This window comes from Tetranychus urticae, chromosome 2 (assembly GCF_039701765.1).
Source record: "Tetranychus urticae isolate SD_2017Ah chromosome 2, NJAU_TeUrti_SD_1.0, whole genome shotgun sequence".
Classification (NCBI taxonomy): domain Eukaryota; kingdom Metazoa; phylum Arthropoda; class Arachnida; order Trombidiformes; family Tetranychidae; genus Tetranychus; species Tetranychus urticae.
Window position 1 is genome coordinate 19,441,062 of NC_142959.1, and position 22,006 is coordinate 19,463,067.

Sequence of the window (22,006 nt, forward strand, 5' to 3'; positions counted from 1 at the left end):
GGACTGGGACCACTTTTGTACGCTTATGGATTTCAAAAAACTTTGAATAAACTTCAGAGAGTTGGAGCAATTAAACAAAGACAACAAATTGACAAATTTGGCAAGACAAAATTTGCAACAACCTTGGCCTATGCCGATGATTTGATCAATATCACCATACAAGAACCTGACGCTGCTGGTAGTACCAACAGGAAATTCAAGGAAATAAAAACAATCATAAATGAAGCTGGTCTAGATGTATTACCTCAAAAATCGAAGGTGATACACAAAAAAGTCACTCAACAAAATAGTCAACTTAAGCAGACAACAAGTGCTAAAATTCTAGGAGTTCCCATCAATATATCACCAAGTCCAATTGATTACAGTGAATTACAAGTTGATATTCAAAAATCGACTGAATTTGTTAATCAAAAAAAGAATCTCATCAAAAGGCTACCGGAAGACACAGCTCAACTGGTAGTTGAAGTCTACAACAACAGTAAATACCTTAGGTTGGCTCCATTAATTATTGATGATCTCATTAAGAATGCAAGCTTAACAAAGAGACTTGAAAGTAGCTATGGTAAATTGTTTAGACATCTCAATGGCACAACAAATTTGTATAAAAGAGAACTGACCGGATACCTATCGAAGAATGGATGCTTAATCTCAAGGTTATTGCTAATAACAATCAAACAATCATTGAAAAAACTCTTCAACAAAGGTGTGCTAACATCGTTATACCAAAACCTAATTGACTTTGACCCGGACCTGGGACCCAAGATATCATCAACCGCAATCTGGTATGGAATCAATGCTATGTCTGAGGATATAGTACACACATTCATGACGAAAAGAATCATGAAAAAAGAAGGATACAGACTTGGCTACTTTTGGCCTGAAAAAGCTTTTAAAAAGAGGTTAAAAATAGACTGGCAGACCAAGTTTGTAACTGGTATACATGATTTCAGATATGAACATACGGTTCTTTGCGAATGCAAACAAGGTTCAGCGATACCTCAACATGTTATTCAAGCCTGCCCTTTGTTTGCAGATTGGAAATTCAGATTATCAAATTCATTTGGAACCACTGGAAAATTTTCATGGATCTTAACCAAGGGTCATGATCCTAGAGTTAGAAATATGATAAACAAAATGTTTTCAGTAATTTCAAAACAACAAAGATTGGCCAATCCAGAATGGAGATAATTCATCAATAGACTTACTAACAACCCTAAACCTTACTAACCTTTAATACTATTATTCTTCTTCTTTCCTTTACCTATCCTTTTTTAATACACTCTATCAAAATGTAACAGGAATCACAAAAAATCTGAAACTTAGCTATTTAAGCAGTTGAATCCCTAGACATAATGTAACTACGAATTTATTGTAATCAAGAAAATAATCAAGATACACTTTTGTAATCCGCGCACTTGCGGATATGTGGGAGCACAGCTCACACTCTCTTTACACTATTAAATAATTTTGGCCCTGAAGGTGATTTTTTGCGTCAAATTTTGTGATTGTAATCAAATTTAATTATTTTGGCTATGCTCTAAATTACTGTGAGACTTTCAATTATTTCATCCCACTAATCCCATCTTGATCATTGGTTGTTCGACTGGTCAATCTTTGGCAATGTCTACAGATCCTATTACAATCCAAAAACTCAAAGTAAGTCAGCTATGTGTACTATTTTTTTTCTTTATGTTTATTCGTAAACATTTGTTTTCCCTTCAGTATTTCATAAGGGACAACAAATTTTATTTCTAGATTAGCTTGTTTATCTTTGGCTTTTTAATTGAGAATTAGAAACTTTAATAGATTATCCTTCGTTTCATCTATCTGTTTTATTCTTGAAGCTTCTTTCGCCCTCATTTCAACTTGCTTTTATTAACCGTTTTTTTCTTTCCTCCCTTCCTCCCTTCCTTTATTTGCTTCTCTTTCTTAGAGTCAGGTCATGAGTTTTCGTGTCGCTGAACTTCAAATGCTCCTTGGATTTGCTCAAAAAAGCCGAAGTGGGAAAAAACACGAATTACAAACTAGAGCTATAAATTTATTACAAAAAGGGAATTTAACTCTTGCTGTTCAAAACAAGATTCGCGAGCTTCATCAACAAAGGTTCGCCTACACCAATTCAGACTCTCAAGGATCAGATACAAGCTGTTATGGAAGTAGTTCAGCTTCAAAAGTGTCATCTTCGTCTTTAAGTAACGGACTATCTCTTCCTCCTGGAGCTTCGACCAGGGGAGCTCCACAAAACGCAGCTAATATGTTGAACTCTAGTTTACCTACTGATTATTATTCTAGTATGCCACGAGGTTTAGGAGCATTTGACTTCTCAGCTTCTTCTCCATCCAATTCTAAATCTTACATTTCTTCTATGCCAACGCCAATGCCTTATCCAGTGCTGGCTGATGTCAAATTTAAAATTTTGCCTTTCTTTGACATTCTTGGAGATCTTTTAAAGCCAGCCACATTAATGCCAAGCCCTGGTGTTAGATACCAAGAGAATAATTTTAGTTTTCATTTGACACCTCAACAAGCTAATGATGTCTCGCTTTCTCGTGATATAAAACCCGATGGAAAGGTTGACTATGGTGTACAAATCCAAATGAGGTTTTGTTTATTAGAAACGAGCTGTGAACAAGATGATAATTTTCCACCAAGTATCTGTGTTAAAGTTAATGATGAATTGTGCCCTCTTCCTGTAAGTCTGGTTCAATAACATTCTTTATCCGATCTATTTATACTGATTTCATTTTTTACTCTATTTAGAATCCCTTGGCGACAAATAAACCAGGAGTAGACCCTAAAAGGCCTAGTAGGCCTGTTAATATCACAACATATTGTAGGATATCACCAACAGCAGCAAACCAAGTGAGCATAGGATGGGCGTCTGATTACAACAAAGCGTATGCTGTTGGAATCTTTCTAGTTAAGAGGTTGATTGCAAACAACTTACTGCAAAGGATAAAATCTAAAGGAGTGCGGAATAGCGAATATACACGTGCAATGAGTATGTTTAACGTTTCGTTGGTTCTGGAAAAAACATCTAATACAATACATTTTTTTAATCCCTATTCTAGTCAAGGAAAAGTTAGCTCAGGACCCAGACTCAGAAATTGCTACCATGATTCTTCGTGGATCTCTTCTTTGTCCGGTAATTATATCGATATTATTATATATTTCTATATACACTTTTGAACTTATGTCTAATAATTCATCTACCTTACAGCTTGGTAAAATGAGAATTCAAATGCCTTGTAGAGCAATGACCTGCTCACATATTCAATGTTTCGATGCTTTATTGTACTTACAAATGAACGAAAAGAAACCTACTTGGGTTTGTCCGGTTTGTGATAAAAGTGCTTTATTCCAGCATTTGGTCATAGACGGGTAAGTTAAGGAGTTGACTATTCTCTTTATTCTTGTTTACTTATTTTTATCTATTTCCATCAACAGGTTATTCACTGAGATTTTAAGTCAAGTACCTGGTGACTGTACTGAAGTTCAATTCCATGATGATGGCTCATGGACTCCATTATTACCCAAAAAGGAGCTCTGTGAAACTGTTAGTGTGAATAATATAAATAAGCGAGCTAAAGAAGAACGTAAGTTGAATAATTTTGTCTTATTATCACAATATAACAAGTTTTACATTTATACAATTGCTTATTTATCTATTTTTGTTTTCAGCAATTTCTCCTCAACCTAAGAAAACGAAATCTGATATTGAAGTTATCACTCTTGACAGTGATGATGAAAATGAAGATGAAGGTGGTAACGATGACGATGAAGAAACTGATGACGACGACACTGAAGATGCCGAAAACAATGGTGTCGATAAAACAGCTGAAAAAGCATCTCGAACACATAAAGGGTCTCATACAGGCCAATCATCACCAATCATTTCATCTAGATCCAGCAGTAACTCTGAAGCACCAAACATCTCATTACCATCGCCCGATTCATCAACAGGATCTTCAATTTGTTTAAATGTTCCTCACAACTCAGATGGGTCTAACAACTCAAGATCGATCATGGAAAGTTCACATACGTCGACTCCATGTTATGCTCCAACAAATAATACCAGGTATTTAACGGGTATTTCTGTAGTATAGGCAGTTCCAACCGTAATTTTTCAATTTGTCTACTTTCTATTTTTGCATTTTTTTCTTCCACCTTTCATCTGTCTCAACTTAAATCAAGATACAGCTTGTTTTCACTTTTTCACCACGAAATTTCCTGCGAAAGCAATGTTGAATAAAAATTTATTTTAAACATTTTAAATTTTCTTCTCTCTCTCTTTCTACTTTTTCATCCATTCTTTCCACCTCCTTTTCACTGTCATTTAAATATTTTTCAAACTTAGACCAGGAATCAATCCAGTTGCTGGAAATTTTACGCCTAACTCAGGTCCACCCTCTATGGGAACCAGAGGAAGGATATCATTAGGCGGTTTACCTTATCATTCACGTTCAAACATTAATGTATCTCCGTCTTATCCAGGAATGCCTATTCTTAATCCTAGTGCAGCCCCTTTTTATCCATCAAACACATCTAAATCATACTCAGATCCTTATGATTACGTCCTTTCCAATTCAAATTCCAATCCGATGTCGTATGGATGCCCAAGTGAGTCTTCCTTCAATCTATTCATTATATTTGCTTCTAAAAATATTATTTCCATTATCTGACAACGTTTATTGTTTTATTCAACAGACTATGACGTTTATCATGGCCATAATCATATGTTTAATGGTGATATGTCTAGAGAAGTAAGTAATTATCATCTTTTAAAGTTTACTAAGGTTAACCATTGATTTTGTATCAACAAAAAAGGGCAAAGAGCGAAGAAAAATACTGATTTTTTGCAATCGGTAGTTTCAGTAATGATTATATCAAAAATAGAACTCTAATCATCAATTTATAATTACTAATCGAGGTTTAGAATTGAATGTTTTTTTCTCACAGAAATATTTAGCTAATTACTTTCAGGAAAAACAACAGAACTGTGAAACCCTTTTTTCTTGACATTCATTCCATTTTACTATTTGTTTTGTATTTTTAAATGTTCATTTCTTTTATTGATTTTTGGGTTCTTTCGAATATATTCAAACTATTTTCTTTTCTCCTAACAGCTTTCGTCTTATAGAAGTGGTTCATCATCAGGAGCTCGACCTACAACTGAATCTGGTCCAGAATTAATATCCCTCGATTGACTGTCAATGGACGACTTACAGAATTCTATTTGAATTTTAATCAATTTTCATCTGTGTTCACTCCTTCATTACTCATTGCCATATCATGAATGAAAGGAATCAAACATTCAGCTTTATTCAGCATTGCAAATGTTTTATAGTAACTCACGGTTGGTTTAAAGGTCTTTTGACCGCCGTTATAATATATATTTTCATTTATTTATGTGTATATATATAATTGAAAATATTTGGAAATCAAAAAAATGATAGCAAATGAAGAGAATTTGCTTCTCAATATGAATTATGGGTATCAATGGAACGTGAATACCCAGCAATTGTTTTATATGGAGTAATGGAATCGACCATTCATTAATTGGGCACAATCTAACTTAATCGCCTCATTTGTTTCCATTTGGATTTTCCAGCAAGAATCTCACAAATAAACAATCTTGATTCATGTTTTTATTGCAATCATGATTGGTAAAAGTTTCTTTTCCCGATTTCTTTTCTTACTTCCTTCCCTTCTCGGAAAAAGTAGATATTTAATGCAAACACGTTCTACTAAAGTGATCGAATCGATTGTCCGCATTATCATTTGTACATCATTCTCCAATTTTTAATAGAAATAGAATCAGCAGATTATTATAATCATGCTTAATCCAACATAACAACCAAAGTTTTACAAAGTCCATTAAATAAATCATAGACTTGAGTTCATTTCTCATTAAAACCTTTTTCATTTTCTTTTGCTATTCTCATTCAAAATACCTTGCTATTTAAATTGTGAATGATTTTATAAAATAAATTATTTTTTGTAAACTAGCGTCTGTTTTTTATTTTCCAGATTAATTGTTCATTTTGAGTAAAGCTATCGGTACATCTTAGCCGGTAAAATGGCGTTTACTTGCAACTAAATTATTTTATGACTTTACTTTGAAGCTAAGCAAAACAAATTGATTTTAGTTGTCACAATCAAGTTAGACTTGAACAATAAAAAAGCTTCTTCCCAACACTAAAGGAAACAAGTATTGATTAAAAGTGTTGATTACTAAGATTCAAGGCAGTTGAAAATTGATCATTTCATGCAGTTGAAATGATTCAATAATTTGCATGCACCGACAAATTGATGAGTTAGTTTTGGTTAAATTAAGTTGAGTAATTAAGCTCTACCAAGCTTGACATAAAAAGTGTGTTATCAGAGTCTTCTTGATATACTGGTATTAAAATCAATAGTACTTGAGAGTTGATTAGAAACAAATTGATTTTTCGTTAAAAAATGAATTCTCGCACTTTTTCTATCCTCCAAAAAATTTAATTCATGCAATTTTTTGGTAATCTTTGAACCAATTATTTCGGTAAAAGTTGTATAACAGCATAATCGGACGATCTCATCCAATTGTCTGGAAGTGAGGCCCATTGTGATTTATCCTTGAATCCAACACAAACCTCAGCTTTAATTGATCGAAGAGTGCACAGATTAGTTGGATGGAAACCACGAAGAGCAGTTTCAAATGGAGTTGTGTTTTCCCACGCCAAGTCACCAACAAGCTTGCGATAGTTTAGATCACCTTTGAAGATTAACAAATCAGCTTGAGAAAGCTGTGAATAGAGCTTTGGAGAAACGTTACTCATGGAACTGAGATCATAAGGAAGCGTCCAAAATGAGTCTTCAACAATTGACCAAGTTCCAGAGGAAAGATATTCCTTCCATTTTTTACCCAAAGATTGAAGAGAAGGAGATTGCGAACACTGGATCAGATAATCAATAGTCCATTCAAAATCATATTTAAGTGCATCCGAGACGAACCAAGGAATTGTTTTGACATACCAACGAACTGAACATTTATCAGCAGGTAGTAAACCAGATGAGTGAAGGAACTCAACCAAACAAAGATCTGTAAATAATTCAAATCCAGAATTGTCCAGGATGATATCAAGAATAGGCTTGTTAGACGAGGACGATAAAGATTGAATAATTTGCCATAATTTATCACTGTCATTAATGAGTATATTGGATCGGAGTTTCAGGAGATCATCCAATGGACTAGAAGTTTGTGAACAGTCTTTACCAGCAGTTAATGAAAGGTCGCATTTATTGCCCCAAAGTGAAACCTCAATCATTTTAATTGTTTCATCTTTCAGTGAATCTGGAGACGTTTTTAATTGAGTTACGTATTCACCTAAAAAATGCAGGGTAAAAAAGAAATAGAAAAAGTTAATTGATGAATCAAATTCTTTATCTGTTTTTCTGTTATTAAAACAGTTTTTGTGGTATTGTAGTGTAAGTGATGATTATACTATTAGAGAAAATGATTACAATTCAACAAGATGAAGCTCATTAATAAAAAATAAATGGTTCGCTTGAATAATGACTATTAGAAATAAGATTCAAGTGGAAATATCTTTTGTCAAATAGTAACCTTATTACTATTCATTGGCATAAATGATTATCATTAATGGAGCAACAAAAAACTCAATGAAAGGATCATTTAAATGAGCATATACATGGGAATTTTATCGATAATCAGCTGACCGAACGTGAAGAGCAAAAGAGATTTTCGCATGTTTCCTTTCAAACAATCAAGTCATGTGTAAAATGGAGCTGATTTGAGACAGAAAAGGATAAAAAGTAATGATATAAAAAAATTGATGGATCCAAGAAGACGAAATGAAGAGATAAAATTTTGAGTGTGTTTTAAGGATGGGAACACGAGTTGAGCCTCCTTCAATCAACTTGATAATGATATGTTTTAAATTAAAGAGTGAGTGTGTCTTGCTACTGTTGAAATGTTTCTTAATGTTAACTGTAACAAAAAAATGACATTAAACTACATGAGCTAAACAACAGACATACACCTGATTTACAAGTTATTTGCCCCATTAAGTCAATTAATTGTCTTCATTTTCGCATTCTGAATGACAAATTCACTCTCAATCATTTAGTTTTCTCGCTTGTTAGTAAACTCGGCTTTTTTTCTTATCATCTTCTGTTTCGTCTTCTCATTTCCATCCTTTCGAGTGATTCTAGGCCAAGTATAGTTGAAAGTGTGATTAACAATTGGAGGGGAAACTAACATATCGGAGTTGATTAGTTTAAATAAGCTTGAAACTGTAAAAAAGAAGAAAGAAAGAAAAAGTTTTAGTAATTTAACCAATTTACTGATTATTCCCGTCATCATTCCCGTCATCATCAACAGGAGTTAGAAATGGTTAGTTTTCTGAGATGAAACACTTTTTCAAAACAAGTAAACAAGAATGACAGTTGATTGTATTGTGAGCTTCTGATAACGTTATTTTTGCGACAAATCATCTTCACTATGGACTTGTAATGATCAACTATGAAGTAAATTTGATAGTGAAAACCATTTAATCTGATCTCGTGAAAATTTCCATCAAAACTGTGTATCATGTCTATTTTGAAGAAGTTCAAACTCTTTGGTTGCAAAAATTTAATCAACTCACTTGATGGTTCAAATCAACTGATTACTATACTTAAAGTTAACTTAATTGCTTACCTAGTTTTCGATTATATAATTAATTTGTATGTTATTTGTTCTGTAGATTTTGTTACTAAAGAAATTGAACGTCGACATGATCGTTCAAATTGTCTCAATCCTGATCACATTGTCATCATTACGTGCCTTTATGCTTCCCTTGTGATTTCCATCGTTCTAGATGTAGTTGGACTTTTAGGTATAATCAAGGAATATCCATTTCTGTGTCTTCTAAATGTTTGTCAACTATCGATTGGTGTTTTAAAAGTAGTCGTTGTTTTCAATTACCTTCCTCTTGTGGCTATACATATGTTGTTTGTTATCCTTTCCCTGATATTTGCAGTCATTGTGATACCGAAAGATGACAAACTATTCATTTGTAATCCTTAATGTGAAAGTTCCAAATTCATTTAACATGTATTAAAATTTAAATTTTCGATGCTCAGAAAATTAATCATTAACACAGTGAAATACAGCCAAAACAATGAGAATAAACTTCCACAGCTAATAACCAATAAAACGACATTATGTTGTTAAAAACCACAAAATAGAAATGACAATATGATGAGCAAGTGACAATCAACATCAAATATCTGGTTAAACCTAGCAAACCTGATTAAACCACAAAAATTATTTTAGTTGAAGCAAAAAGCTGTCAAAGTCAGCAAAAATCAATATGGAACCAGGAAACAATTGCAGTCAACATACCTAATGTAATGGTTGCACTCATTGATTGCTTGAGGGCATTCCTTTTTTGTTCATAGAATGGATCAAAAGAAGTGAAATATTTGCTTTTCACGAAACTTTCATGAATCCGTCGGTACATGTAACACTCGGCATATAACCACGAGACTGAGTAATAGGTTGGACAAGCTGACAATTTCTCTGTCCATGAATCAAAACACTTGTTCCATATTGTTACATCACTGCTGTTATCAGTCAAATAGGCCAATGGCTTGTCTGTCATCATCTCATAACGTAATTTTGAGAAGCTTCCCAATATTGATTTGGCCTCTTCTTCAGCATCAACCTTAGCCGAGTCAGAAAGGTTAACATGATGTGAAACTAAAAAATCACGATATGATCTTACAAAATAATCTAATGCTTTAACCAATATTTCTGGTAATCTTTCAGTTATAGTGAGGAAAGCAAAGCATCTAGAAAAAAAAGAAAATCAATAAAAACATTGCCAATAAAATAATTCTTAAGCAAAAGGGCTGTGAAAACGATGAAATAAAAACAGAAAAAAACGAAACATTTATACTTACGATTTGTCAATTGGAGCAATTGGATCAGGTATATTACTCATAACAAACGATAGATTAGACTTGATTAGTGTAGTTTAAACAACTATCAGGTAAGTAAACTTTGCTTTGGTGCACCGTGAATGTGTATATTTAAATAAAAACTACAGAACCGGACAATTATTCTGATTAATAATTTCTAACTGTCTTTGAATAAAATTAAAAGGATAAACAAACGAATAATCAACCGCGCCATCTAACATCGTCTATTGGATTTAATTATATTTCCGATTGCTGAGGTTGCTAGGCTACTTACCTCAGCTAACAAGATTGTAAACAATTATTGACATCATTTTTGACGTTTTTCTTTCTATTTTATTGTGTTTATTATTTTAATTCGTGAACCAAAACAAGCATGGATTCGACTGAAGAAACAAAACCAGCGAAAATTAGTTTCAAACGTGTTAAAAAAAGGCCTACAAGAAGTGCTATAGAGGACATTGAAAAGACAGCCGATGATTCAAAGGAGAGTGATGATGAAGAGGCATGGAGTAAACTGGAAGCAATTAAGCTTTCCAAATCTCTTAATAAAAGGGTATGCAAAGGAATAGATGCTAAAGAACTTCTGGTTGTCAAAAATAAAGAGCAATTAGCTCGAGACAAAACTGAAAACATTGGTGGATTATTGGACCTGAAAAATACCTTTTCAGTGGAGAAGAATCAGCGAGACGAAGATGAGGACATGTTGAAATTTGTTGAGGAACAATTATCCAAAAGAAAAGGTATCGTCAACCAAGAAGAATTTAAAGCCGAGAAGATTGACATGGATGAGTTGGTTTTCAAAAAAATACGTGAAGAATCCTTACTAAACCAAAAGAAAAAGAACGAAGAAATGTTATCGAGCCAAATGCTCTGTGGTATACCTGAAATCGATTTAGGGGTTGAGGAGAAAATACGAAACATTGAAGCAACTGAAGAAGCCAAAATGAAATTAATAGAAAAGAAAATCAAACAGAGATCATCGTCCAGAAACTCTACTCTAGTACCAACCAATGTAGCTGCCAACTACGTTCAACACAATCGTTTCAATGTTGATAACTCACATCATCCTGGACACAACAATAAAAAGGGTAGATTTAATAATCCACCTGCACCAACTTTGGTCAAGGAACCTGTTGTTGTTATAGGAGATGAGCCCAAACAAAATTACTTCCGATCAAATACTGGTCAAGGTAGATCGAAACTCGGATTCCCTGGAAAAGAAAAGGCCACTGATGATTATCATTTTGAAAAGTTCAAGAAACAATTTAGAAAGTGAAAGCCCAAGCATGTATAAAAGATTTTCCTAAGAGACAGATGAGGTATTCATGTGATCAATGAAATCATTCATATTAAGTTCTTTATTAACATTATCTTTTTATCCTAAAAAGCTCATGTACATAAACTGTACCCAATTTATACCATTGTTTATATTAAACAATTCCAATGCTTATTCACTGCATTCCCATCATTCTGAAAAACATTTTTTCTTTTCACTTTTTTATACAAGTCAAGGAAAAGTTAATCCGAATTCAGACTCAAAAATCGCAACTGTTTCTCCGTGGACCTCTTCGGTAATTATATTGAATCGATTATATTATATCTTGCTAACTAATGTCTAATAATTCGCATATTTTACAGATTGACAAAGTGAGATTACAGATACCTCGTAGAGCAATGACCTGTTCAATATCTAGTTCTTGCAAGAAATCCAATTAGGATGAAGGATTTGGATGGAGATAATCTGGTTTCAATTAATTAGACTTGAATTTGATAGTCTAGCTTAGGTTGAGTCTGATTGCATGTCATTAAAGATAAGAGTATACGAGTTTCTGTCAACTCTTTTTCTCTTGCTCAGTTAAGCTAATGTACGGTAGCGCTAGTGAATTAAATATTCTGCGGCAGTTCAATCCAATCTAATTTGATCCTTACTAATTAATCTTAGCCTGACATGGAATAATTTTTACCTATCTCGTCTCAATTAGTCTAATTAAGAACGGCTATATTCATCCGCGTGAATTAGCAAGCTGAGACTTCGAGAGTGAAAAAGCGAGTTGATAAAAACTCGTATAATCTTTACCAAAGACTGATTACTTCAATATCTGAAATGAGATGTAATTGACACAATGAACTCCATTCAGTCATTAAATTGTTACTAACATTTTCAACCGATAGACTTCACTAGTCATTACAACCTGCTACAAGTGACTTGGCGGTGGCGCTTCAAAAGCTATTCAACGACCAGAAGCAATGAAAATTAATGAACCAAAAACTTGAGCTTGCGTAAAGTAAAATGAATATAACATTTTATCGTTTTAAATCACATAATGTACAAAAACTTGTACAATACATCGTCCTTATTTTTACATAGTTTGTTTTACTTGTTTTCAATTTGATTCAACAGTAACAATTTACTAATTACTTTTTGCTCGGATTACAACTCATCTAACTACATATGCTTGAAACAATCTCACATTTAGTTGATTGTTAAAGTAAGTGTATTGCTCGCAGGAACTCCGTTACCATCTAAAAATGACGGGTAAGTTTAAACATTTAAACATCAAAAAACCCAATCTGGTTGATTAAAATATTACTTTTTTGTATTTAACTGCAATGAAAGTTATAAACAAAAAGCTAAAACAAATTATATTAAGTTAAACTAATTTCATTTCTGTTATTTTACTTTTGCCTGTTTAGCAGCCAACCTTTCTAACAGTATTGAGCCTTTTGAAGATCAAGTGGTTAACTACCCACCTCCACCTCCACCACCTCCATCCTCGATGCACCACACCGGTCATCCAGTGAATCCATCTGAAAATCACAGCATCCACCGTTTATCACCCAATGGAAGTCAAACTTACTCCTTCCACCGTAAATATGGACCAAGAAAAAAATCATTCATCGGATTTGATGGTAAGCGAACCAATCAAATCTTGGATATTTGATTATGGCTTAAATCACTGAGCATAAAAGCATGAAAATCCCAAAAATACACAAATAAATTCACTAATAAACCCGTTAACATTAACTGTATTTCAACTCCAAGTCTTGTTAGTTTACCTCCAAATAATTATTTTTGCACAGCACTTAACCTTATCTTTTACCTTTCTAATGTTTTTTGATCAACTTTACCTATTTGTACTAAATATGATATCAACAGTGAAAAACTAACCCTCGTTTTCATTGGTTTCATTGCTCAAGATTACAAAAGTTATGTTAGTCTGCTCAGGATCACATAACGAGTATTCAAGTAACTCGATGTGAATCAGACTCAAAGTTTCTAGAAAATTGTTAAAATGAAAGTTGCTTTTATTGGTAAAAGAAGATAAACTTTCGCTATTTTAAACACAATATTTCAGGTTCCTTTGAGATTCTCAAGATTTGGCTTTCAATTTTTATCCCTTTCTTTCCCTTTTCATCTTCTGTCATATGTTGTGTTTATCATCAATTCACACTTTACTTGAGTCAATATACCACTAACTGTGTTTACTTGTGATTCCAATTCTGGTTCAACCAATTCTGCAAAAATGAAATCAAGATAAAGTAAACATGAAACCAAGTAAAGGTGACAAAAAGGTCACTTAAAAATGGGTTCAAAATTGTACCAAAAAAGCGTCCAAAAAGTCAACCTGAAATTGGTTACCTGAAAGATGATTATCCAAACTCATCTTTATGCATTTGACCCTAAACCATTGAATAATAAAACCAGGAAAAAAAACATTTACTCAACACAGGAAAAAAAGGTTCACTAAGGTTAGGCAAACCTCAAAATAATGTCATGAAGAGTAAAAAAGAGGAAAATGATAAGCTCAAGATGAAATCAATTTTGCAGTTGTATTGATAAAAGAGCCATTATACATTATATTTATCATTGAAACTCACTTGAAATCTAAATATTTACAACTCTTTTCACTTTGACTCAATTTGAACATTGATAAATTTGCCTATCCATTGATATATTAATGTAATAATAAATATCAATCTACTTTTTTCCATCCTTTCCTTTCCTTCTAACCTCATCATATTGACATGCAAACAAACTGCATGATAAAAGTGTGATAACATCTAAATGTTGGTACATGAGAAAAACAGAATCAATGGAAAAATTGTGAGTCTTTTCATGTCAACTGAAAGATGAACAAAAACATGTTAACCGTTCAACTTTTATCGATCCAACAATCATTCAACTTTGTCCACTTTTCCTGTATTTATTTCACTTTCAATCTTACCTTTACTCAACCATTTGATCAGCACAATCCTCTTTGCCCAGAAAAGATGAAGAAGAAGAAGAAGAAGAAGAAGAAGAAATTGCAAGAGAAAAGAAATTTTCTCAATATTTTCACATCCAAAACATTCTCCTTGTGATATTAAGTGAACATTTTCAATATCGTCTTCATTTGACTTTTTTCCCAAACAAAAACCTTGTTATATCATTGTTATTAGATATTTTTTAAGTATAAGCCCAAGACTGGAAAGAAGCTATTATTTATTGTTGAAAAGTTGCTAACAGTGTTCAACAGCTTTCACTTTATCATTCATTTTTACCATCTTTATCTCAACCTGAATAATATGAAGAAGAAGCATCATGAAGAGAAGGTTGAAAGTGTATTTTGAAACACTCAAGACAACCTAATATTAAGTGATGATGAAAAGTGGTCCAAGACTAAACATTGTTTTCCAGTCTTTTCACTTTACTTTTGGCAACATTTAAACAATGCAACATCTGCATATGAAAAAAAGTGTCCAAAAAGAAAACATTTTTTTCTTAAAAAATCGTAAAATCGCCTTTCAATCGTCATAACGCTCATCTTGACTGACTGGTTAAAATGGGTTGAAAGGCAACAAAAACAAGTGTTTATGTTGCCTTTGTTTCCATTCATTATAATCATTATCATTATCTCACTCTTCAACTCTAATGATACCAAAATGATACCATTAATGGCTTTTGTTGTTCAATTTTTCATGTAGTTACATTACAACCTTTTCAACTGTCCATCTTGTTGCTCCAATATTTACTCCTCTATTTGCCTGGTCAAATACAGAGAAACTTGGATAATCCTTTGGGAGTATTAAACAGCAAACCATTATTATTTCAACAGTTAATTCAGTCAACATTTGATCATTTGTTCACTTTTATAACAATGTTAACATTTAGTTGACCTTTTTTGTTCCCATTACCTTTCCAGCTTAACACTTGCCAAAGGTGCTGATGATCCAAATTGAACCACTCAAAGTGCGACTAACAAGAAATGCTTTGATATTTGAGTTGCTCAAAAGTTGATCATTAGTTTGAAAATATTTTTTCATCAAATTCTTTGACTTTTTTTTAATAACAAACATTTTCCTTGAAATGATTGATTCCGTAGCATCTCAATCCCTGCAGATTCAATGCAATATTGTAACTTCTGTTGTACTTTTGGTTACTTTTTTGTTTCTCGATTCATTTTTTTTCTCTCTTCTTCTTGTTGCATTTCTTTCCAAGTTAGTCTTTTCCTTTTTTTGCATGGAAATAACAAAAAAAGATTTTCTCTTGTTGAAAGTTGCATTTTTTACTTTTTCTGTTTACTTATTTACCATCATTTAAGCATTCATGTAATCATGTTTTTTTCCCTTTTCTTCCCATTCTTGGTAGACTTGTTAAACTTGGATTGAATCTTATTGCAAACAGGAAAAAATTGAATCCAATGATGAATCCAAGCTTAATTCTGGTTCCTATTTACACTTGTTCAAATTGCTTTCCGTTTCTGAGTTGCTCTTTAACTGTTTCTTTGCAACATTTCAACCTACTTGAATCAGATTAATTCAGTTGCAAAAAAACAACAAAAATATAATGAGCAAAGGAAAGGAAGGAAAATGCCGCAAGTTTGACTCAATTAACAACAATTACATGTTAACTTGTTTGAGGTAAACAACTAATCTTTCATTTAATATGGCAACCACGTAAGCAGCACTTGAGATTAGTCAAATGTCTTCGCACAATTAACTAATCAAACAAATTCAAATGTTGATCAATATCCATAAAAATGGACAAAACATTTCATGGAAAATAAGAAAATTTTCAATTCCATTTTTTGCTCTTTTAGTTTCTTTGTGTTTCACTCAAAATTTGATGAAACAAATTCATATCAATCAACACTTTGAGTGAAAATTTTCCTCTAAAATGTAAACACTTTTCGCTCGGTTAACCTTTAAACCATTTTCCAGTTTGCATGGAAAAATGTTTTTCCAACTTTTGAAACCTTCAAGATTCAATGATTATTACAGCAAGTTATCAGTTGCAATACTTGATACTCTTTCCTCCCAGTTTATCACAATTGTTGAAAAGACAAAAATGTTTAAGAAATGTGATTATCTTGGAAAGCGTAAAATGCAAGGAAAAGTTTCAAAGTTTGAATTTGAATATTTTTTCCATTTAAGGAAAAACAAAGAAAATTTCATGAGCCAAAACAGTTTGATATTCAACTGAATTTATCTTTTCCGTTTCATCCAATATTCCAAGTTTGTTGATTATTCATTCTTGTTTGTTTCTCAACCATCATTGCCATCATTAACATGGTAATAATTGAGGTTAAGAGAAAAAACTTTTTCCATGAAAAAAAGATTCAACAATTAATGGTTTCAATAAATGAACATTGATCCAAGTTCAATTCTTTACCCAATTAATAGTTTGATTAATTTCATTGATTAATTCAATGGTTGTAATCATATTATCTCGACCCAAATGATAATTGATGAAACAATGTTGAATTGAATTCGAAATGAACACTGGACATTGAGGCACAATTGATGTTATTCAATGAAATGCATTAACCAGTGAATATTAATCTCTAGAAATTAAATGTTTAACCGAATCAATGATTCGATGAAAATTGAATAAAGAAATCATCAATTTCCTTCTTTTGTGAAAAAAGCAAAATATTTTCTTCCCTTAAGCATTCATTAGATGAACAATTTGAGGGAAAAAAGTTGGAGATAACTTTTCGTAAATAATAGTTCTGATTACTCGGAAAAACTGATTTTTTTATCATTTTTGTTCCTTTTTTGCGTCTTACTTTCCAAATCTCAGTTGAGACATTTTTACAACTTATTGTTACAAATTGTGCCAAAATGTAAACCCTAAAGCAATCTCGACTTGAAACCTTTGTGTTCAAACAATATTGCATGCATAAAAGCAATGAAACAGAAAACATTTAACATTCAATTGAACTGGGATTTGTGATATTTTTTTGCTCAACACTGTTGACTCATCTTAATCTACTTGAATTATAAATGCTCGTGAAAATCGTAAGAACTCAACTGAACAAAACTATTTACAGGAGAATCTCTTTTTTTTGTTGAAACTGGCTCAGTGAAATAAACTATCAAATTTATCGCATTTTTTACTCAAAATCCAACTCTGAACACTTTAACAATAAACTGAATCAGTTTTAAATCTTTTCTGATTCTTACTTCAATACAACCGTTAAAAGGTGGAAAGGGTGCTTTGGAGTGCACTACTTAATGTGTGTTTTACATGTTATCAATAGTTCTGGTAAATCTCTAGTTCATTTCGCATTGGAAAGTAAATTATTTTTTCAGAATTTTCTTTTTTTCAAATTTTTCTACTCCAACATTAATCCAGACTTTTACTGATTGTTATTTCACTCTATTTAATACTATTTTTTGTAAAAGATTCGATTGTAATTTCAAAGAATGAATTTGTTTGGAGAAAACTGGAATTTTATCAAATAATATCAATTTCATTCATCGATATTCCAACCTCCCAGTCAAGCTCTACAAGTTGCTCGAGCTAAGCTGATTCAATTTTGTCCGATTCTTAAGTTGAGCTAATTGCAACTCATTTGTTTAAAAATTGAACCAATTTAAAAATTCGGTAAATTTCATTATCAAATTGTACAATTCACTTAACGGCGACGTTAATAACCTTTTCTCTCAACGTAATCCATCTTAATTTGTTGAGGTAATCAATTTGTCTGTGAACATTTTTCAGCTTATTTTGCCTCGAAATTTCTGTTGCTCTTCAAAATTCAACTGACAACTCATTTGTTTATCGATCGATAACCATAATAATGATAATATTATATAATCAAGAGAAGCGAACAAAAAGAGAGTTTGATAATGATAATAATAAAGCTTGCAATATTAAATGTAAGAATAGCTTTTTTTGCTATTCAACTTCTTGCCTAGTTAAACAATTTTCCAGGTAACATGATTTAATGAATCTAATTAGTGATGGTAAAAGACGAGGAATAAGTCAAGAAAGAAAATCATATTTTCTTGCTTTTTTCTCAACATTCAATTCTGTGTTGAAAAAAAAGGCTGAGCGCCTTAGAAAAATTTTGCTCTTTTTTCATATTCCATTCGCAAAACAGATTAACTTGATGACAAGAATCTGAATTCTGAAGGAAAAGGGAAACTATTTTACCAACATTCTGCTCTTTTCTCTGTCATTATCATTATCATTACTGTTATCACCATAATTATCATCAAAATTATCATTTCATTCGACGAGAAGAAAAAAAATGCCTTTTGTTTTCCAGTTTCAACAGAACTCTTTCATTATTCAACTTTAAAACAAACTCATGGTCTTGTAATTTGATCTCATGATAAATGTCCGCTTTTAAATTCAAATTGCAAAAATCATGTGAACCAGAAATTTATCTACAGAAAAATTAAGTTTCTCTCTTTTCCTCTTTACCTTTCAAATGTAGCCATTGTTTCCATGTTGAACCATTTTCAAGTTATCAATTTTTTCTATACAACATTCACTCTAGTTTTACCAAAGGAAATTGAATTGTTCATTTCGTTAGGAAATGAAAAAATTTTCTCAACTTGAAGATAACAACAAATAAGTGTTTTTATCAGACAAAAAATAGAAACAAAAACGGAACTCTTTACAAAATTAACTCTTTTTTTCCACCAAACAATTTCAATGTTTAGATTGAATCTCAGCTTTCAATTCCAAGATATGTTAACTCGACAAGTTCAACTTGAAACTCAATTTTGTCAAATCGAATTCCTGATCATTGAAATTTCGTGATTAATATTGAGAAAAAAAGTTTTATTCGAATCGAACTTGACGAAAAACTGAATAAACTTTAGATGAATTCAAGACAACACGATAAAGGGAAATCCAACTTTGAATGCATGAATTTCTGAATAAATTTTCGATTCAATTTTTCGAAAAATTCTGAGCTTTTGTTTCTTCAGCCAAATCAAGCTTCGATTGGATTCATCTGAATGGAATAAATTTTTCGTCACTCGATGATGAAAAGATAATTTTGACTTAAAACTTCGCAAATGTGATATTCCAAAGGGCAACGAATATTGTTGAAAGTATTATTGGACGAAAGAGGATTGGCTGGAATCACATGAGACAGAATGGTAAAGGTAAATAGAGTTTGAAAATCATTGACAGGTAAAGTCAATCAACTGGAAAAATGACACAAAATTGTAAGCTTAACGAAAAGATATGGGAATGGAATCAAGAAAAAGGTAAATATAATACCAAATGGAATGAATGGTGAAGAGGAAAAGGTGGGAAAAAAGTTGATACAATTTTAGGTAAGATGAAAGTTGATCATTTCCATGTAAAACCTGAAAATAGAGTTGAAGTATAAGAAGGAAAAAAATTCACGATCGATAAATATTCCAACTGTGAGATTGTAAATAAGTCAACTTGGACATTATCGAAACTCTGTTTTTTTCGTCACTTTTTGCTCTTCTCTTTGTGATTTTCACCTTATATTGCCATTTATTTTCATTTTTATTTTTGTTAAATTTTCTTTCTTTTACCATTTATCTTTTAACTTTATACTCTTTATTTTAATTTAATCCAATTTTGTCAAAGATAAAAATTTTTGCACCTTTTTTGGACACTTTTAAAGTGAAATTTATCTTTGAATTTTAAACTCACCTTTTATCAAAAGCTTTTTGGTTCATCCTTGCAAATAAGTCATCATGAGCTTTTTATTTTTTAAACCGACATTTGAAGATCATTCTCTGAGAGGGCTGACTTTTTGCGATTTTCAGAAAATTACCTTCAAAGACTGTCATTTAGAGGTCAAATAACTGAATGACCTTGCGTATTGAAACTCTGGATTTTTGGTTTGTCAACTTCGGGAATTCTACTGACTGAATCTTTCTAACTGAAAGATCTGACTGTAAACTTCTGGTTCAAAAGTAGATATTGAAAAGCAGGTGAAAAACGAAACATTGACGCAACACGTGCCGTTCCGGCAAACTTCTGAATTAATCGAAAACAGATCTCAATCTATTCACTCGATTAATGATGGTCCAAATAAATTAATAATTAGTCGATTTAACTCGATGATCTCTCTGCAAAGAACTGTCATTTTAAGATTAAACATTCACCAATCGACTTATAATTTGATCGCAACACAAAGAGCACGTTAAATTTGACCATCAATTGTTGTCCTTTCGTCGTCTGTTTCTCAATAATTGGCATCACATGAATGACAGTTTTTCAATTCTATCTTGTTTATAATGTATTAATATTTGACAATACAAGCAACACAACTATACAAGTAAAGAAGGAAGAAGCAAAAAAAAAACTAAACTAACAAATCGAGAGATGCTATGGAATGATTAATATAACTGTTTGGTTCATTATCATCAGTACATGTCACACCAAATAAAACATGAGCGACAAAAAATGATGCATTTTCTTGAGCCAAACAAGTTTCACTGAGAAAAGGATAAAAGGCAAAGAATGCTAATAATAGAGTAATTACTATTTTATCGTTAGCATCATTATTTAATCAAAGTCAATCACAATGCTTTTGTTATCCATTTTTGGTTATCATTATTTTCCTGTCAGATTTTCGCTTTCTTTTCTTTCCTTTTCCCCTTCAACCAAGCATAATCTTTCAATAATATTAACATTATTTTATCATTCCTTAAACCTTCCCAGTCCATTTGAGCAATTTTTCTTTCTTTTTTTTTCTCTCCCTTCCATTCCCTTGTTCATTCCCTAATCATCATTCAATGTTAACAATAATGATGATATTTTATTCATTGAATATCTCAAGAATCTCAAGCTCATTTGTCCAGTTCAAACTGTTAAGAAGCAACGAAGAAAAAAGAAGAAGAAGAAAGAAAAAAATATGTTAATTCATAACAGTTGCATGTTAGTTCAACAAATGATCAATGATGCAAACGATATCGAACCAGTTTCTCAGTTCGATGAAATTTTTTCCTCAAAATCGATGTTGCTCTCATCAAAATGTTTTACCGTCCAAACAATTTCCACGTCAAATTGACCAATTAATATTAATATTTATCTCCATTCTTTTGTTTCTTGAATCATTACTTGAATCTTCATCAGAAGCTGCTTGTACAACTTCCGATGTTGCTTCCGTTTCCTTTCAATGAACAAGAGAAACTTTATATCCATGAATCAGGTTGGAATCGTGAAGCTGGAAAAGTTTATCAAAACAAATTTAGCCTTTTCTTGTTTAAAATGAAGATTATCACGTAAATAGCCAAAGTGTGTTGTTTAATGAGAAACTTTGAAGTGAAGGAAAAACAAGATTCTTGTATTCATTGTCAGCATTTTACTTCTCATCATTGCCCAAGAGACTTTACTTGAGCACGCAGCTTGATATTGCATTATGTTTTATTACATTTTTTGTGCAACACATTGCAATATCATGGAAAAGGCTGAATGTTTTCAGGCTAAAAAGCGCAATCTGAGAAGTTATTTGCTTCAAGAGAAGAAATTTTTTGGCCAAAATTGTAATTTCAAATTAACATTTTTAAACAAACATTTTGGTGAAAAGGAAAACAAAATTGACCTCAAAGTCTGATGGATTTCAATTATTGCTAAGTGCAGACAATTTGACTGATTAACAAGTTGCATCAAGAAAATTGAAATGAACAGCAGGAAACAGCGAAATCCAAACTTTCTTAACTTTCATTAACAGAATTGACTTTTCAGTTTATCTTAATTTTTTCACAATTTATCAGATAAATTCCACTCTTTAAGTAAAACTTGACAAAATTTTTAAGAAATGATTGTCTT

At 32.0% G+C, this 22,006-nt stretch overlaps 4 protein-coding genes across 8 annotated transcripts in view; 3 read left to right on the top strand and 1 right to left on the bottom strand.

Moving 5' to 3' along the window:
* Positions 1-1,472: 1,472 nt before the first annotated feature.
* On the top strand, positions 1,473-6,005 carry LOC107371310 (E3 SUMO-protein ligase PIAS2). 2 transcript variants are annotated; one of them, XM_015939354.2, is made up of 10 exons: positions 1,473-1,656; positions 1,934-2,692; positions 2,761-3,001; positions 3,072-3,145; positions 3,221-3,381; positions 3,448-3,596; positions 3,682-4,078; positions 4,358-4,620; positions 4,708-4,763; positions 5,127-6,005. In XM_015939354.2, the coding sequence occupies exons 1-10, from the start codon at positions 1,621-1,623 to the stop codon at positions 5,205-5,207; spliced, it is 2,217 nt and encodes a 738-aa protein (XP_015794840.1). In that variant the 5' UTR covers positions 1,473-1,620; the 3' UTR covers positions 5,208-6,005. The 2 variants fall into 2 exon arrangements, with proteins under 2 accessions (XP_015794840.1, XP_015794841.1); XM_015939355.2 differs by lacking the exons at positions 4,358-4,620; positions 4,708-4,763; positions 5,127-6,005 and adding an exon at positions 4,195-4,275.
* Positions 5,992-10,119, bottom strand: LOC107371311 (damage-control phosphatase 1). Its single transcript, XM_015939356.3, has 3 exons — positions 9,949-10,119; positions 9,389-9,837; positions 5,992-7,366 (listed from the first exon to the last, which is right to left on the bottom strand). Exons 1-3 carry the CDS (start codon positions 9,987-9,989, stop codon positions 6,534-6,536), a joined length of 1,323 nt encoding a protein of 440 aa, XP_015794842.1. The 5' UTR covers positions 9,990-10,119; the 3' UTR covers positions 5,992-6,533.
* A 91-nt stretch (positions 10,120-10,210) lies between these two features.
* LOC107371313 (splicing factor C9orf78) lies at positions 10,211-11,690 on the top strand. 2 transcript variants are annotated; one of them, XR_016198884.1, is made up of 3 exons: positions 10,211-11,285; positions 11,474-11,537; positions 11,605-11,690. XR_016198884.1 is itself a non-coding variant. In XM_015939361.3 (1 exon), the coding sequence occupies exon 1, from the start codon at positions 10,340-10,342 to the stop codon at positions 11,240-11,242; it is 903 nt and encodes a 300-aa protein (XP_015794847.1). In that variant the 5' UTR covers positions 10,211-10,339; the 3' UTR covers positions 11,243-11,416. The 2 variants fall into 2 exon arrangements, 1 of the variants encoding a protein (XP_015794847.1); XM_015939361.3 differs by lacking the exons at positions 11,474-11,537; positions 11,605-11,690 and having other exon boundaries at positions 10,211-11,416.
* A 463-nt stretch (positions 11,691-12,153) lies between these two features.
* The window catches only part of LOC107371312 (band 7 protein AGAP004871-like), a 31,710-nt gene continuing 21,857 nt past the window's right edge, over positions 12,154-22,006 (top strand). Inside the window, exons 1-2 of one of the 3 annotated variants that reach the window (XM_015939360.3) lie at positions 12,154-12,502; positions 12,661-12,876. In XM_015939360.3, the coding sequence (XP_015794846.1) occupies positions 12,496-12,502; positions 12,661-12,876 (223 nt within the window). In that variant the 5' untranslated portion in view covers positions 12,154-12,495. The remainder of the gene's footprint in view (positions 12,503-12,660; positions 12,877-22,006) is intronic. The other 2 variants (XM_015939358.3, XM_015939359.3) reach the window with 2 other exon arrangements.

What these genes read in the sequence shown, in the direction of transcription:
- LOC107371310 (XM_015939354.2), top strand. Translation starts at nt 1,621, where the DNA reads ATGTCTACAGATCCTATTACAATCCAAAAACTCAAA. An exon ending in TTACAATCCAAAAACTCAAA is followed by an intron (nt 1,657 to 1,933) that starts GTAAGTCAGCTA and finishes TCTCTTTCTTAG; the next exon opens with AGTCAGGTCATGAGTTTTCG. An exon ending in ATGGTGATATGTCTAGAGAA is followed by an intron (nt 4,764 to 5,126) that starts GTAAGTAATTAT and finishes TTCTCCTAACAG; the next exon opens with CTTTCGTCTTATAGAAGTGG.
- LOC107371311 (XM_015939356.3), bottom strand. Translation starts at nt 9,989, where the DNA reads ATGAGTAATATACCTGATCCAATTGCTCCAATTGACAAATC. An exon ending in ATTGCTCCAATTGACAAATC is followed by an intron (nt 9,838 to 9,948) that starts GTAAGTATAAAT and finishes TTTTTTTTCTAG; the next exon opens with ATGCTTTGCTTTCCTCACTA. An exon ending in GAGTGCAACCATTACATTAG is followed by an intron (nt 7,367 to 9,388) that starts GTATGTTGACTG and finishes TGCATTTTTTAG; the next exon opens with GTGAATACGTAACTCAATTA.
- LOC107371313 (XM_015939361.3), top strand. Translation starts at nt 10,340, where the DNA reads ATGGATTCGACTGAAGAAACAAAACCAGCGAAAATTAGTTTCAAACGT.